Source organism: Ambystoma mexicanum, chromosome 9 (assembly GCF_040938575.1).
Source record: "Ambystoma mexicanum isolate Mex_15411 chromosome 9, UKY_AmexF1_1, whole genome shotgun sequence".
Lineage (NCBI taxonomy): Eukaryota > Metazoa > Chordata > Amphibia > Caudata > Ambystomatidae > Ambystoma > Ambystoma mexicanum.
In genome coordinates, this window is record NC_090931.1 from 1,432,795,350 (window position 1) to 1,432,813,531 (window position 18,182).

The 18,182-nt window shown below is 49.7% G+C and overlaps 1 protein-coding gene across 2 annotated transcripts in view; it reads left to right on the forward strand.

The window, feature by feature from the left end:
• The window catches only part of BCS1L (BCS1 homolog, ubiquinol-cytochrome c reductase complex chaperone), a 184,311-nt gene that overhangs the window by 52,599 nt on the left and 113,530 nt on the right, over positions 1-18,182 (forward strand). For both annotated transcript variants that reach the window (XM_069616850.1, XM_069616851.1), the window contains exons 4-5: positions 72-266; positions 17,455-17,518. In XM_069616850.1, coding sequence (XP_069472951.1) covers positions 72-266; positions 17,455-17,518 — 259 coding nt within the window. The remainder of the gene's footprint in view (positions 1-71; positions 267-17,454; positions 17,519-18,182) is intronic.

An 18,182-nucleotide genomic window follows, 5' to 3' on the forward strand; every position in this document is an offset into this window, starting at 1 on the left:
CTTGAGGCCTTTCAGCAACATTGTTCTTTGCGTTCTGTCTTGATCTCATCTTCTCACTCTTCTCCCCACAGCCAAGGATCTGGCCTTGAAGCAACAGGAAGGAAAGACTGTGATGTACACAGCCATGGGAGCCGAATGGCGGCTATTTGGCTTCCCCCGCCGCCGCCGTCCTCTACCCTCAGTGGTGCTGGAGGAAGGCGTGTGTGAGAAGATTGTCCAGGATGTGAAGGGATTCATCAACAACCCCAAGTGGTACAGCGAGAGAGGCAAGGGTCCCTTCTAGCAGTTAACACCCCAGAAATGTCTGAGTGGCAGCATGCAGTGTCTAAATAGTTGTGTGCGTTTATGCATGAATTTGGTAGTCTGCATTTTGCTAGATCTGTTTGTTGGCTGCCTTTGTAAGCTTCATAACTACTTGTGCACTTGGTCTTGTGTCAAGCATATTTTGTGTTCTTCCTATGCTAGATGATAATGTTTTGAATAATGGAGGCTGTATGTAGTTGGCTGTGTATCTATGTGTGGGTATCCAGTCGATATATCAAAAAGAAAGAACATCGTTGAGGAAACAATATTTTTTTCTCCTGCTTACTGTTGTAAATTGAGTCAGTTGCCTTTGGAACAAGTGACTACTCTTTTTACATTTGTTTGTAAGATATACCACATGAACATTTCTTTGGGATTAGTCCTATTGGAGTGCACTCAGGGTTTCCTGTTGGCAACAACGGGCTTACTACTTTGTTTGAAAAGGATTAATAACCAGGCCAAGAAAGAAATGTAGGTCAAGCTAAGTTTATTCCTTTACTCAAGATATTATAGGTTGGGCAAAACAATGAAGGGGAATGTAAAGGTAACTCAAACTTTAACAAACAGTTCTATCAACCTAGGACAACACAAGTTAAGGTTCACTGTGGAGCCCGAACTCTTGGCCCCACTTCCTCTCGGGAGGTTGTACTGTCTCAAGTCAGGCTTCAAGGTTTCCCGATCCACTTGGTCTCGCTTCTTCTCAGTTGGTCTTGTTTCTTAAGTCAGGCTTCATGGTTTCCTCACGCACTTTGTCCCCATTCCACTCTTGGTTGTCCTTATGACTCAGTTAAGAATTTAGCATTTCCCACCCTCCTCTGTCTCTCGCTGGGTCCTATTTTTCTTGGAGTCTTAGTCTTTAAAGGGTTCTTGTACTCTTCTTCCTTTGGGTCTCTTTGTCTCTTGTCTCCTTCAACTCTTAGTCCCGAGTGTAAAGGGCTCCTTCACCCTTTTTCTGCTGGTTTGGTCCTCAGCACTGGGATTAGTAGGTATGCAATCACTTTCCTCCCATGCCAATGAAATGGGGCCCACTATCATCTCCCTTGCCTTTGATCTGCACTGCCGCCTTCCTTGCCAGCTTACTAGCCTTTACTGAGGTCCTGTTCCTCCTTGCCACGTCACCTCATGCTTGTTCCTCCTCATACTGTGGCCCTAATCCCTTCAGCTCAGGGTCTCTTCCCCTAACCATTGACGGGCCAGGTTTGCCCCCTGAAACCTACTGAAGTGGACTGGCTGGGCTCCCTCTCTTTTCCCTCCAATGGTCTTCTGCTGTCTCCCCTCAGTCTCTCTTCACCTATGTATGATGTTCCTCAGCCATCTCCTCTTAATCCCTCGCCACCTCCACTTGATAATTCCATGCCACCTCCTCAAAGCCTCCCTGCCTCTTTCTGATGTAGCTCTTCCACCTCCTTCTAATCTCTCTCCACTACCTCTCAATGTTCCCCTATCACATTTTGAAAGTGACTTTCCACCTTACTGTTTTATACCTACCTTCATGAACCTGGCTTCCCCAAATTACTTCCACCTTCTTTTTACACCAACCTCCTCTAAAACACTTCGAGCTCCCTCCTCATTTTTACCCCAACCTCCTTACTTGTTTCCTCTCTAATCTCCAATTTCTTCTTCTCTCCTTGCACCACCTTCACCTACTTCCTTCGTGCTTCTCTAGCCTCCGTCAAACTCCTTCCTTGCTCACCGAACTCCAGTTGCCATATGCCCACGCAGCTAGAATAACAATCTGGGTTTATGTACTATTTCAACCCCTCTGCTGTGGTGGGCCTTACTCTGTAGATCTGTATCTGTGAGGGAGGATCAGGAGCAGGGATTTGTTATTCCCAATTAGTACCAGGCGCGGGTCAATCCGATTGTAATTAATAATCTATTTTATTAGCCCTCTCCGGTTTGTTACCCGGCCAGGAAAGACTTGCCTGCTGCGCTCCGTTGTGAGCGCAAGTCCTACAGAGTTCTTTTCTATTCTTTTACTGGCCGCCATGGAAAGGGAGAAGGGACTACATGTAGTCCCTTCTCTCCGATCCCTGGCAGCCATTTTTTTTTCTTGAGTTGCAAAACTCTTTCCACGCCGTTTCAGAACTCGAGAAAAAATTCTATTAGTACCCCGGTACAACGTGCTGGGGTACTAATAGCAATAGAACCAGATGAGGGTGGGCATTACAAGGTCGGGTAATGGCCACATGGTTACGTTAAAGCTCTTGCTTTGCTCAGGCTTCTAACTATCGCTCCGGGGGGCTTTAGTTAGATGCCCCTCCTCGTGTTCTTTTGCCTAATTGGCATCTCACTTTGCAATTTGGGGCTTGCAGATGGGACCAAGCCTTTGTAGGGCTCAGCTACCAGTTTGTTTTTTAGGTGCCCTTTGTGTGTGTTTCAGGACCTCCATCCCCCAGGTATATGTATGTGGTAACACTGCCTCTTAGATTTCAGATATTTGTAGCAAGGGTGTGTGAGGATAAAGATGTTATATGTGGCAACAGATTCCTGTGAGTGTTTTGTCTCCTTCCATTGCCAGGGACTGTGTGCAGAGCAAGGGGTTTAGCATGCAAGTACCGCCAGTAAAGGTACTGTAATTTTGTTGACAGGGCAGGCGTTGGGAAAGATTTCTCTTTGAGAAACTTTCCCTCCATAGTCTCTATGGACCCCCAATCTTTTTGCTTTGTTTTTTAACCTGTTGCCACAGTTTCAGGGGAAGTGAAGCCTTCAGCTTCACTGCCCCCTGCCTTTTGCTAATTTTTTAAATGAGAAACTGATCAGTCCTTCAGACTATCAGTAATGGGAAACTATGTTTTTCCTTTTGACTTTAACACTTTTGTAACTTTTTTACCTTGCACACAACATCTTACATTCCCCAGCATGGGGTCTGGCATGGATTCACATGCTCATGAATATTCGCCGTCGTCAGGCTGGGAATCCTCATTCAAAGAAAAATCGGTTTGTTTTATTTCTGAACTGTCTTTCTCTGATAAACCAATCACTGAGCTCTGGGCCATAATGCCCCCAGCCAATGACTGCCCTCTACCGAAGCCCCTCATCTGTCAGCCACCTCCGGATTTTACCGCACGTTCAAGTGTTGGTAGTCCTCGTGCTTCGCTCTTTGAGCTTTTGCTGCATTTTTTGCTTTTTTGAGAGTTAAACTCCATTTTTCAGTCAATCGATCCCTTGTGCGCCATCGATCATCCTTTTGACTAACAGGGTCCCGTTTTTCAGATTTTTTTCAGCACCCCTCAGGGTCTGTTTTCGTCGCGTTTTCTTTTTGGAAGTTTCCAGAAGATTCTTCAGTCCTACACCGCGTGGATCATGTCGGACGAGAAGGATGGTGCTTCCCTCTTCAAGCTTTGCTCCGACTGCGGTTTGCGGAATGTTTATATGGACAACAAGCATTCCCAGTGCCTGTACTGCTTGCACCCTACGCATAAGGAGGAGGATTGTGTGATTTGCTGTGGCTTCACGATGCGCACGTTGAAGGATCAGTGCCAACGGCTGGAGTCGTGGCTGCAGTCCAAGGCCCCTAACGCGGGTGCCACCCAGGGGCTTGTGTCTGCATCCCGAAAATCTGAGAAGGCTTCTCCTTTGAGGGCACCCAACTCGTGGGGGGCCAACACAAGGCCAAGCACCACAAGTCAGCTTCCGTCAGGGTCGCCGCTACCGCGGGTCTTGCAACAGTCAGGGTGAGATTGTCATCCCCATCGGCATCGATCTCCAGCCACCACTCTGGATCGTCGTCCAAGAGGAAGTCGGCTACCCTGGCGAAGCTGAGAGAAAATCCAGAGAAGGCCGTGCAGGCGAAGGCCAGGCAGGGTGCGGGGAACGACCCACCCATGGCAGAGAAGGCCAAGGGAGGCAAGGGTTCAGCAGGGTCCCGAAGGAGAAGGCCAAGCAGGACAGAGTGTCCGAGACAGCCAGGAAGGACAAGGCCAAACCGGACAAAGGATCCAGCCTTTCTGTGCAGACTCAAGTGCACCAGGTGAGATCGTCATCCTCCCTCGTGGTGGTGGCGTCGCTGTCGAAGGCCGTAGGAGCTGACCCGCAGGGCGCTCCAACGACGGCCACGGTGGCTCTTCCTCCCAGATGGGAGGCTTCGAGCATACCTGTGGAGAAGACCCCAGAGAAGACCCCGGAGAAGAGGATGCCAGACCTCAGTCCGAGACGACCCCTCTGGACCCAAAGAAAGAGGGGGAGCGTGGAAGGCCTGCAGGGAACAGACATTGCTTCGGCTGATGTCATTTCCATCCACACCGTCCAGGAGGGCGTGTCATGACCCACAGGACGCGCCCCTTTTGGTCTTCCTGGTCCTCGCAACGGGCCTTGCATTCCCTGACATTCCCAACATGGCCGTCCAGCGTGACTCGCCTTCCGCGGTCTATACATTGGACGTAACGTACTCTACTAATAGACCGCACCCACGCGGCTCCACGCGTCTCAATGCTATTGCCAAGTAGCGATCGGACGTGCGCTCCGTAGTTCGCAGTATTGCTTTCCTGGTTCCTAGCTTTTCTACTTCCATTGCTGCCCCTTTCCCTTTTCCTCTTGCTTCCTGGACTCGTGCGCCATTAGCACATCCTCTTCGTTTCCCGGATCCCCGGACTGCTGCATCCCGGAATCCTAAACGCACGCTGGAGTCGGAAGAGACTCACTCAGCCTTATTCAAGTCCAGGTCTGTCCGCAAGAAGACACCGCCCACGGAGTCCAGCAAGGATCGGTCTCAGGTGAGAAGGGGGGAACTCTGTGACAGTTTGAGACGCCTACTGACCGCACTCGAAGTCGACATGGAAGCGGCCGTCCAGGACCGGATGCGAGGTATGCAAGAATTAACCACCGAGGTGCAGAATTTAAAGGCGGAAAACGCTGCTCTCAAGCAATTAGTTCTATCCCGTGATTCAGCCGCAAAAGAAAGTGTGTTACTGGGTGGCATTGTTGACAAATACGATGGGTCGGCAAAAAGCCTTCGTGGATTCCTGGACTCATGTTTGGTTCACTTTACATTTAAGCCCTATTACTTTTCCACTCCCAGGGCTAAGGTGGGGTTCATAATCTCTCACCTTTCCGGAAATGCTTTAACCTGGGCTACACTCCTAGTTAACTCCGGCGACGCTCTCCTAGATGACTACAATGGTTTCATACGGGCCCTAAAGACCATGTTTGATCGCCCTGAGCAGGTCTTTAGTGCCCAGGAACGCCTCTTAGACTTTCAGCAGGGATCCCAGGATGTGCTCACGTATGTAACCCGCTTCAAGCAATTGGTCAAGGAAGCTGATTGGTCTCCGGAGGCAAGTTTTACCCTTTTCAGGAGAGGACTAAATGATGAGATTAAAGATGAGTTAGCCAGAGTGGCCCGACCAAACTCATTCCAGGCTCTTATGGACCTTGCCATGCAAATAGACTTTCGCATCCAGGAAAGGAAGGCAGACATGAAAAAATCTAGGGGAAACCCTCCGAAGGTGTCCTTTGAGAGTACCTCCAAATCTGACACAAACCCTGGATCAGTCACCGAAACCCATGCAAATAGGAGCCTTCCGTGGACCCATATCCCAGCAAGAAAGGATGAGAAGGATTAATACGGGGTTATGCATGTATTGTGCCTCAGACAAACACTTGGTTAGAGAATGCCCCCTGGCCCCTCCTCGGCGTTCGGGAAACGCCAACTCCCGATCCTAGATGGAGCAGGGCTTCGGGAGAGAGATGTTTGCTCCACATCAATTCCATCCTTGAACTCTCCTGGACAAAACAATCTAGTGATACTACAGGCCTTACTATCGACCTCCGGGAATAAGACCTATCCTGTTTTGGCCTTGGTGGACTGCGGGGCTATGGGAATATTCATTGATCAAGATTGGGTTTTTAGTCACCACATCCCATACAAAACACGAAGCGATCAATGGTAGACCCCTCACTTCGGGGCCCATAAGCCTGCAGACCAAAGAGATCCAGCTTTCAATTAACCACCACCAAGAGCGGATTTGATTCGACATTATTAAGTCAGCTCATTACCCCATGGTACTGGGCATGCCCTGGTTACAGAAACACAATCCGTATATCAATTGGACAGCAGGATCACTATTCCTCGGCTCAGAGTTTTGTATGTCTCACTGTCTAATCCTGGATCCCTCCTTGACCCCCTCCAAAGAACCACCAATGGAGCATCAAGCACCTCACATGGTTTCCAATATCGTGCAGGTTCCTAAGCCCTATCAGGGATTTGTTGATGTGTTCTCAACTGACATAGTCCAGGCCTTACGCCCTCCTAGGCCTGAAGACTGCACCATAGACACGGATCCCTCAGCAGTGATCCCTTTTGGCAGGATGTTTATCCTTTCCGAACCTGAGAAAAAGGCCTTCCGAAAATACTTGGATACCAACCTTGAGAATGGCACAATAAGACCTTCAAAATCTCCGGCTGGAGCTTCATTGTTCTATGTTCCTAAGAAGGACACTAAGGAACTCAGACCCTGCCTCGATTATCGTGGATTAAATCAATGCACCCTCAAGGACCGGTACCCTTTACCCTTAATCTCGGATATCCTGGAAGCGGTCAGAGGCGCTGTGATTTTCACGAAACTGGACCTCCGGGGTGCCTATCATTTGATTCGTATCCGGGAAGGAGACAAATGGAAAACCGCATTCAAAACACCCTTTGGTCACTTCGAATATCTGGTCATGCCCTTTGGATTAGCTAATGCCCCAGCAGTCTTTCAACGTTTTATGGACAGGGTGTTCTCAGACATGCTATTCCTCTTCGTTATCGTCTACCTGGACGACATTTTGATCTACTCCAAGAACCTTCTAAAGCATGAAGAGCATGTAAAGGCAGTACTACAACGACTCCGTGAACATAAACTCTTGGTCAAACCCGGGAAATATCTGTTTCACGGTGCTTCTGTTAATTACCTAGGATTTATCCTTACTCCAGAGGGAATTGGCATGGACCCTTCAAAGGTAAAGGCTATATTATCCTGGCCTGCTCCCACGTCCATGAAACAAGTTCAATCCTTCCTGGGGCTTGCCAATTTCTACCAGAAGTTTATACCCACCTTCTCTGAGATTGTTCAACCGATTGTTGCTCTCCTGAAGAAAGACAGACACCCCCTTTGTCTGGTCTATTCCGCAAGATAAGGTATTCCAACTCTTGAAGACAAGATTTACTCAAGCTCCTATTCTGGCCGAACCCGACATTGATCGCCCATTCCTTGTGGAAACGGATGCCTCGAACTACACCATTGGAGCGGTGTTGAAGCAAGAATTTGAGGATAAACTAGAACACCCCATTGCTTACCTTTCATGAACCCTGACTCCCAGTGAGACACACTACTCCGTCCTGGAAAAAGAACTTTTAGCCATCCGCCAAGCCTTCACTGAGTGGCAACATCTACTCCTGGGAGCAAGATATCCAGTCCAGGTCCGCACGGACCACCGAAATCTTCAAATTCCACAGTCATTAGAGTGTCGGAACAGTCGTCAGGCTCGTTGGGCCTTCTTCTTTGCCCAGTACCAGTTCCACATCACTCATGTTCCTGGATCACAAAACTTGATTGCTGACGCCTTATCTCGACGGCCTGACTATGAAACTACCGAAGATAAGGCCTATCCTAAGATGTTTCCCCACACGATTTTTGTAGCCCAAGCAGTCAACCTCCTGGAAGAAATCCAAGTACAAACCCAATCCTCTGAACTCTGGAAGAATATTTCAAGAAAGAATCAATGGAACCTGAGAGTCAAGGAAGGATATTTGTTCAAGGACAACGGTCTGCTCATTCCTACACAAAAATTACAACAAAGAATAATAAACCTCTGTCATGATACCCTTCACTCCTGACATCGTGGCATCACCAACACCCTCTACCTCATACAAAGACAATTTTGGTGGCCTAAAATGAAGACTGACGTACAACTATACGTCCGAGCCTGTGCAATCTGTAGTCAGAATAAACATGACAACAAGAGGCCGGCGGGTCTTCTGCTACAACCCGCACTGCCAACAAGGCCATGGGAATTTATCGCTACAGACTTCATTTTGGAATTACCGCCTTCCAGAGGGTATACCACCATCATGGTCACCATTGACTTGTTCACTCATATGGCTCATTTCACACCCCTAATAAGCTACCATCCTCATCTGAACTGGCTGTAATCTTCCTGGAGCACATATTCCGCCTTCATGGGCTTCCTTGCAAGAAAATTTCCGATCGAGGACCTCAATACGTCTCACAATTCTGGAAACACCTCTGTCAAATATTAGGAATCCAACGCGCTCTTTCCTCAGGTTATCACCTTCAAACCAACGGGGCCCCAGAACGTGCTATTCAGACTCTGGAACAATATCTTCGATGTTTTGCTACTAAGGTTCAAGATGACTGGTCGCTCCTGATACTCGTGGCTGAATTCGCCTATAACAATTCCGATAATTCAGCAGTTAAGACCAGTCCCTATCAGTTCTGCCCTCTGTTCTTCCACAACCCACACCGGTACCTACTGTGGACTCCTGGATTGAAACACTCATCAACATACATAAGGAGACCAAAGAGCACTTAGAGAAGGCCAGAACACAGACCTTCTTATTCAGTTCGAGATCAAGTCTGGTTGTCCTCGAAATTACTACCCCGACATCTACGGCCAAACAAATTGGCCCCCCGGTATTATGGTCCGTTTTCCATCAAGGAAATTATAAACCCAGTCTCATACCGGCTCAAGTTACCAGAATCCTGGAAAAAGATTCACCCAGTTTTTCACACCTCCTTATTAAAACCTTACATTCAATCCTCCTGGAAATCCCGCAGACCCACTCCTGTAATGGTGGACAATCAACTGGAAAATGAAGTGTCCCGGATATGCGACTCCAGGTATAAATCAATATCTGGTTGAATGGAAAGGATATCCACACAGTGAAAGAACTTGGGAACCACTTTCTAATCTGAATACCCCTCAACTGCTCAGAAGATACCACCTCATACACCCAGGCAAACCTGGAGGAACAGGTTTTCGGAGGAAGCATGCTGTCATGACCCACAGGACGCGCCCCTTTTGGTCTTCCTGGTCCTTATCGCAGCAGGCCTTGCATTCCCTGACACTCCCAACATGGCCGTCCAGCATGACACGCCTTCCGCGATCTATACGTTGGACGCAACGTATTCTACTAATAGACTGCACCCCCGTGGCTCCGCGCGGCTCAATGCTATTGCCAAGTAGAGATCAGACATGTCCTCCGTAGTTTGCAGTATTGCTTTCCTGGTTCCTAGCTTTTCTACTTACGTTCCTTGCCCCTTTCCCTTTTCCTCTTGCTTCCTGGACTCGTGCGCCATTAGCACATCTTCTTCGTTTCCCGGATCCCCGGATTGCTGCATCCCGGAATCTTAAACGCACGCTGGAGTCGGAAGAGACTCACTCAGCCTTATTCAAGTCCAGGTCTGTCCGCAAGAAGACACCGCCCACGGAGTCCAGCAAGGATCGGTCTCAGGTGAGAAGAGGGGAACTCCGTGACAGGGCGATGACGACGAGGGAGAGGCTGGAGCCTCCCCCCACAGCGGGGACATCAACAGGGATACCGTCAATGGAGGCGATAACTAAGGGCCCTAGGACGACGAGGTCCCTGCACCTAGCGTCCCTGCGCCCCAGATGCCGCCTAGGGACCTTGCTGGATATCCTCTCCACCCTACACACGCTGGTGTCTAAGATAAAGAGGAGGATTCTGGCGACCCCAGCTCCCGCTCCTCCCGCAGCGCCAGTGCCGGCCACCCCGTTGACATCGGGGGTACCACTAGCCAAGAAGATGAAGAGGCATCTGACACAGCGACAACGGGTACGGATGACGACAGTGGAATGGGGGACCACCCGTCGCCTCTGCCCAGGGCCTCTCCACCGGACAAGATGGGGTCTTTAAATCCAATGATTGCCCGGGCAACTGAACTGTTCCAGCTCATTCCGGAATAGAAGAAGGAGGGCTTCTTGTATCAATGCTGGGAGGCGAAGAGAAAGACCATCCTCTCGGTGGACGATATTTGGGATGACGGGCTGGCGCTGCTGAAGAACCCTGCCACAGCCCCAGCGAAGAGGGACCGGCTAGAGAAAAAGTACAGGGTGCCGGACCCTGCACCCAAGTGCTTTCGGTCTCAACCGTCACCAGATTCGGTGGTCTCAGCGGCCGCCAGAAAAGGTTGTCGGGCTTGGCGTCCTCTTCGTCCTCCACCCCTCCGTACAATGGACAACAAGCGAAAGAAGTTGGATTCGATGAGTAGAAGGGTTATCTACTCGGTGGCGACGAAGGTCAAGGCTGCCAACGCCCTCTCGATCGTGGCCAGATACGACCGTGAGCTGTGGTTTAAGTTGGCTCCGCTATTAGACTTCCTCCCCGATGACAAGCGGGTCGAGGCTTTGGAGATCCTTCAAGAAGGCGAGGTGGTGTTGGACCACGCCATCTCGGTGGCCCAGGACATCGGGGACACGGGGTACTGCCACATGGGAAATGGAGTCTGTCTTTGCCGCTGTGAGTGGCTTAAGGCCACCAGCTTTAGGCAGGAGGTCCAGACATGCCCTTTGACGGGGACAACCTGTTCGGCAAGACTGTGAATCAATCTCTCCAGGCCGTCAAGGCAGATACAGAGACGGCTCGTCCCCTAGGCACCTTACAGCAGCGTCGAACTTCCTCTTTCAGGTCATCAAAGTGTTTCGGTGGGGGTTTGTCCTCTTACTGCCATCCCTCCCGCTCCTTGACCTAGGAAGCCAGCGGGGGTTGCTCCAAGGCCTTCAGGAGTGGACGGCGGCATCGTCCGGGACCGCAGGGCGGCCCGTCGACCTCCAAACAGGATTGAACCGGCCAGGACGTCAGCCCACACCCGTGCACCCCGGTGGGAGGCCGGCTGGCGAACTTTGTTGGCGTGTGGGAGACCATCTCCACCGACAGATGGGTGCTGGACGCTCTCGCCCACGGGCACACCTTGGAATTTCATCAAAAGTGCCCAAGAATACCACTGGTGGCCCGACAGGAAAACCACATCCCTCAGCTGCTGCTGGAGGTTCGGGCCATGTTACAAAAAGGGGCGATAGAGCTTGTTCCATGATGGCTCCAGAGTGTATTCAAGGTACTTCCTTGTACGAAGGAAGACCGGGTGCTGGAGGCCCATTCTGGACCTACGACGGCTCAACAGGTTCATAAAGTCCCAGAAGGTCAGGATGGTCACGCTGCAGCACGTGCTCGGCCAGCTTGTAGAGGGGAACTTTCTGTCGTCATTGGATCTGGAGGACACGTACTTCCATGTCCCCATACACAAAGGAAACCACAAGTTTCTGCACTTCATCGTTCAGGGGAAGCATTATCAGTTGAAGGCTCTTCCATTCGGACTGAAGTCGGCGCCCAGAGTCTTCACCAAGTGCCTGGCGCCAATGGCGGCCCATCTGCAACTGCAAGGGATCAACGTTTACCCCTACCTAGACCACTGGCTCATCCGGGCCAAGTCAAGGGACATCGCCATCGAGCACACGGAGCGGACCGTCCATCTGTGGACGGATCTGGGGTTCTCATTAAATTATGCAAAATCCTGCCTAACTCCATCGCAGGATGCTCTGTTCCTGGGATCCAAGCTCAACAGTGTCATGCCTGGCGTCACCGTCGGAAGAGAGGATTTCGTCCATCTTGTGCAAGGTGCAACGGCTGTTGGCACTGAAGATTGCCACGGTGAGGACCATCAAGTCGCTGCTCGGCATGCTGCTGTTGTGCATATACCTGGTTAGGCTCTGCAGTTTGCAGATGCGACTCCTACAGGAGTTCCTCGACGCCTGTTGGGTCCACGTGTCTGGAAGCTTCCAGGACCGGATCGCGCTCGATGAGGAGTTCAGACGAGCGATCAAATGTTGGGGCATACGCTTCAATATCACCGGGGGCATGGATTTCCAGATCCCCCCCGTACCAGGAGACGGTCAGGACGGATGCGTCTCTGGAAGAATGGGGAGCCCACACAGGACGTCTTCATGCCAGATGCCTGTGGTTGCCGGAAGAGAAACCTCTGCACATAAACGTATTGGAACTACGGGCTGTTTTCTGGGCCCTCCTTCGTTTCTACCGTCGCTCAAGGGCAAGGTGGTGAGGGTCTTCACGGACAATACCACCATGATATTTTACATCTGTAAGCAGGGGGGCACCAGATCACCAGCGCTCTCCAGGGAGGCGCAGGACCTGTGGCACTGGGTCATCGCCCAGGGGATGTTCCTCGTTCTGTTCCACCTGGCAGGAGTACAGAACACTGTCAGTGATTCTCTCAGCAGGGAACTTTGCTCTTGCCATGAGTTGGAACTTCGGCATGACCAAGTGGACAGCCTGTTCGACAAATGGGGCAATCCCCAGATCGAGCAGTTTGCGACGGCAACAAACGCCAAGTGTCGAAGGTTCGCTAGTGGGTTCCCTCAGTCGGGGAGCATGGGGGATGCATTATCCTTCCCCTGGGACGGCCTGTTTCTGTATGCGTTCCCTCTGTTGCCGTTGCTTCTCCGAGTCATCAATCAACTCAGACGGCACCGGTGCAGGATGATCCTCGGTGCGCCAGTTTGCCGAGGCACATCTGGTACGCAGGCCTTCTCAGCATATCGGCGTCCCCTCCAATCAAGCTGCCAGTGGTCACGGATCTTCTCAGCAGGGAAGGATGCTAAATACTGCACCATGACCCAGGGTCGCTGAACCCGAAGGCCTGGCTCCTGCAGCATTAGAGTACGGAGGTTACGATCTTCCTACAGACTGTAAGGAGGTGCTCGCCAAAGCCAGGGCTATGTCTACCTTAAAATTCTACAGACACAAATGGAAAGTTTTGCAATTTGGTGCCTTTCGCAGAAGATCGACCCTGTGAGGGTCACGGCCCATCAGTTACTTCCATATCTACTGTTGTTGGCTAAAGGGGGCTGGCTCACGCCTCCATCAAGGTTCATCTGGCGCTATCTCCCACTACACCAGATCTCCAGGACGGTCCTCATTGTGGTCGCACTGTCAAGTTAAGGAATTCATCAAGGGACTGTTCTGTTCGTTCCCGCCAGTGAAGGCTCCGGCCCCGGCGTGGGAACTCAATGTGGTACTTTCTAGGCTCATGGGAGCTCCGTTTAAGCCTACGCATTCTGTTCCACTCAACTTCCCGTCGTGGAAGATGGCTTTTCTCATGGCCATTACCTCTGCACGACGAGTGGGTGAGATCCAGGCCCTGTCCTGTAAGCCGCCTTACTTAACTTTTGACGAGACGAGGTTGGTGCTGCGGACGCACTTCTCCTTCATGCCCAATGTGCCGTCTGACTTTTATATAAACAAGCCCTTGGTGTTACCTGTGTTTTTTCCGACACCTTTGTCACCGGCTGAAAGGACTTTGCACCCACGGGATGTGGCTAGAGCGCTGAAGTTTTATGTTGACCGCACAAAGAGTTTCTGGAAGACTTCTCAGCTCTTTGTGAACTTTGGTACTGTGAACCATGGGAAGGCCCTGTCCAAGGCTTCCATTTCCAGGTGGCTCTCCGGCTGCATCACCCATTGTCACTGTTTGGCAAACCGACCGTTGCCTGGCCCTCCAAGAGCTCATTCTATCAGAGCGTTCGCTGCCACAACGGCGTTCCTGTCTGGCGTGCCCCTACTGGACATCTGCAGGGCTGCTACGTGGATGTCGACGCACCCCTTCACGAAACTCTACTGCATTGACAGGGATTCCAGGGAGGTGTCCAGTCGGCCAAGCAGTGCTGCGCAACCTGTTCACTTGAAGGTGAGCTTGGTGAGGAGGTAAGAGCAATTGCTTCTGTTGAGCCTTGCCACTTCCTGTGGTTGTGCATGTGTGTACTGCTATGTATTCTTTATTCATGAGCATGTGAATCCATGCCAGACCCCATGCTGGAGAAGGAACAAGTTACTTGTAACTGTTGTTCTCCAGCATGGGTCTGGCATGGATTCACATGCAAACTCTCCCGCCTACCCCTCTGCGACTCTTCTCTTGGTCCTACTGCCACTTTATGTGCTACCAAATCTGAAGATGGCTGCCAGAGGAGGGGCCTAGGTAGAGGGCAGTCATTGGCTGGGGGCAGTATCACCCAGAGCTCAGTGATTGGTTTATAGGAGAAAGACAGTTCAGAAACTAAACTGAAACTGATTTTTCTTTTACTGATGATTCCCAGCCTGACGACAGGGAATATTCATTAGCATGTGAATCCATGCCAGACCCATGCTGGAGAACAACAGTTACAGGTAAGTAGCTTGTTCCATGCAGTGCAGTGGGGATACTTTTGTATCACCTTAGTCTTTCACACTTGAGATGTATGGTTACTTGTATAAGTGCTTAAATACAAGCTGGTGGCAGCAATTACATGTTTACAATTTTACAATTTGTGTGTTATTTGTAGTGTGCACATTCGCACATTGCTACTAAACGTGACTAGTGCCCTTAAATGGCCGCACCACAAGATTCTTGCTTGCTCTTTGGCCATATTGTAGTTTGGCCTTCTTCCTGCCTTGCCAGGTTAGGAAATCCTATATAAGGTCATGCACTTGTCAGAGAAAGCTGCAGCTTTCGCAAACTAGTGATGCCTTTGTGTGCATGTGGCCAACGAAGGGTGGGACTGTCCAGTCCCATTCTACATTCCTGGAGCCAGAAAGTCTGAGTGTGGGGCATGAGTGAAACCAATAGTTGTCTCTGATTGGACAATTACTGGTTATTTGAATGGTTCAAATACCTCCAGAAGGGAGCTCCATTGGCTGAAAATCGAAGACCGGGTGCAATTCAAGTCCTTAACCATTGTACATAGATGTATTTATGTAAAAGCACCAACCTACCTTAAAACGAGAATTAAACCATATGTTCCAAATAGAACATTGAGATCGTCCCAAATTGGTAAAATCACAGCGGCCCCACACAAACTCAAAAGCGGCTTAGGCAGAGCCTTTCCGACCCTTGCAGTCTCTGGAATAGTCTTCCGGATCATTTAAGATTGTAAACCAACTACACCCGTTTTCCCAAACAGGTAAAAACCCACATCTTCAAATAAATTGCCCCCCAGTCTATCCCCAGCCAGAGTAAATGTATGTAGCTGTCCCGTCCTCATTGTATAATTCCTGTTACTGTTTGTCCTTCGTGTCCGTGTTTCTGCGCCCCGAGGCTTGCGAGCTACCGGCGCAATATAAATATTAAAATAAATAAATAAACTTAACATTGGTTGGCTTGGATGTGCTTCAAGGCTGGATTTTGGATAAGAAGCAGGCTACAGCAGACATTTCATTAGATCAGGGCTGCAGCCAAGAATCCCTCGTAGAAGAACGGCCTACTGAAGATCTGAAGAACTCCCGAAGACTCCTGGCATCCCTTCCTGCGTCTAGCCCAGTGAAGCCGTGTTGGACTAGCTGATCTGCAAAGATGTGTGCAGTGCTTCAACCCCTGGACTGGTGGGACCAACCAGTCTCGACGTGTTCTCGAAGATCAGCTGTCCTGAGCCTTCAGAAGTGTCACTGGACCACACAGTGGGCTGTCCAGCTCTTCAGAGGTCTACCTGGCTAAAACCATCACTGTTCCACAGCCGGACCTTGGATAGCCTGTGGTGTAAGTCGCCTTCCTGACATTCAGCCTCCCAGCCTCAAGGGGTTGTCTCTGTGCGATGCCCGTAACTGGAACTTGCCTTTCCCCATGCTGTGACTTGTCCTGAAGAGGGCTGCACCGGCGATACTTGGATTTCTATATCACAAAGGGTTGCACTCAGCTTCTGGAGCTGACCGGAAGACTCCTTGCATGCTCAGCTCCTGGCACATTGCACCAGAACCAACAGCAGGAAATCCACCGTCTGCAACTGCCCCACACCGCATTCGACCCATACATTTGTCTGGGAAAATCAGAGTCCGGGGAGTAAGTAAACACAAAGCATTTGTCTCTCCCCTGTCCTCCATAGGATTACATTAATTAAAGTCTCTTTGTATCCTTCCATTCCACTTCTTTTGGTCGTTGAACCTGAGTATTAAAACCTGAAAGATAAGCACACATTTTCACTTACTGGTAACTTTGGTGTATTTCTTCTTTTTCACAATCATCAACACAAACAACATACATGCTATAGATATATTCTGGGGAAAAGCATTGTGGTTCTTGTGATGTTTGGGCACAAGGCCCCATTCTTCTTAGGGATTGGACTGCTGAAGTTGGGGTGAATCATTTGTGACTTTGTTCCATCTTTACTGCATCACTTTACTTATCTCTTTTGTTGATGTAAATTATTGAATGCATTTTAAGAACCTTTGGTGAATGTATATATAGTGTTGTGCAATATTATCAACAGCTTGAATAATTTTTGAGTGTTTGAGTGTGTGTTTCAGGCCTACAATAAACACTATATTGTTATACACTGTGTTGAATTATTGTGTGCTTCGCTTCACTGTGTTGATTCATTGTGGACCCCCGGCCCCACTCACACTCTCTTGAGAATAGCCTTGACTCCTCTCCATTGCTACCTTGATTGGATTTTGGCTAACCTCTTAGAGTTCCCTTGTTCACTATAACTAGAGTGGCCTCCTAAATTCTGTCTCTCAGGCCAGATTCTAGAAATCCATTTTAACAGCAGGTCCATGGAACAGCACGCTAAAACAGGTTTGCTCAGTGTGTTCCTTCTAGGCGGGCTTGTTGAGGGGCTGGCAGGGAAGGATTTTGTTTGGTTTTGCAGTACACGTTAGCCTTTTAAGCAAGTCTCATGCAAATGTTCACAGTGTATCTGAGGTTGGAGCGGGGCTTCATGGGTAACGTTGGGGAGAACAGGCTTGTGGGCCACATGTTTGTTTTGCATCATAGGGTCCCATTCCCTTACTACATGTAACGACTTCCTGAGTAATTGAAGGTTTCCCTTGTGAGAATAGGGGAACCAGTGTTGCCATACTGCCGTTAAGTCTTACCTTCTCTAGGCAAGGGCTGACTCTTTAAAGGGGAGAGGACTGGTAGGCTTTAAGTGACCATCCCTTGCCATCTGTCTGGGATTAAGTGGGAGTGACCAGGGGATCCTCCCCAGACCACCCCAGGCCCAACATCTGCTAGCGTGGGGAGGCACCCGACCCTGTGATCATCCCCAGAGCCAGGCAGGGGTCTTTGTCATAGGAGATAATAGCATCAAATTCTAGGGTAGCTAGGAGCAGTGCCGAGTGTGCTAACATTCACTTTTATTTTACAGGCATCCCTTACAGGAGAGGCTACTTGCTATATGGGCCACCTGGCTGTGGGAAAAGCAGTTTCATGTGAGTAGTAGTAGGCATTTCATTGAAATTTGGCAAAGCGTAGGTATTCTACTTGAGTCAGTGGAACAAACCATTTAATTGGTTTCCTTCAGGGAACACCCCGTTCTGTCACGTGTGACATCTTGCATGCTGCCTTGAAAAGTAGACTTCTCTCACGTTGGATAATACATCTGTACTTTACTAAGGGTCACTTTGCCTCAGATTAGACAACTAGCCTTGTTAGAGATCCACCAAGTGATGTGAAGGAAGTATCTACTCCATCCCTTGCATTTATTGCAATGCACACAGTAACAAAGCTGAGCAGGATGACACAGAAGTAGGATTTTGAAAGGAAAGGTATGTGTCGATTTGGGTTCATTAAGTCAGTGAAATAATGCAAATCTAGTTCAACAACAGCCCTCGCTTATGAAAAATTCAAATAATAAAAGTGTCTGGGCTTCATCACTCAAAGTGTAAGGGTTTGTATCCACTCCGGCAGTTTGCTTCTGCTTCTCATCCTGCCATCCCAAAAGACATGCCTCTATTCCTCGGTCCCCATGTAGGCTTGTGCACTAGACCTAGGAAGAAGTGGGTGTTATGGCCATGCAACAATAAACTAAGCCCTAGAGCTTTTACCTGGAGGCTGGCCGCCAGTGCTGGTCTACCCTCTGGATAAGGCCATTCA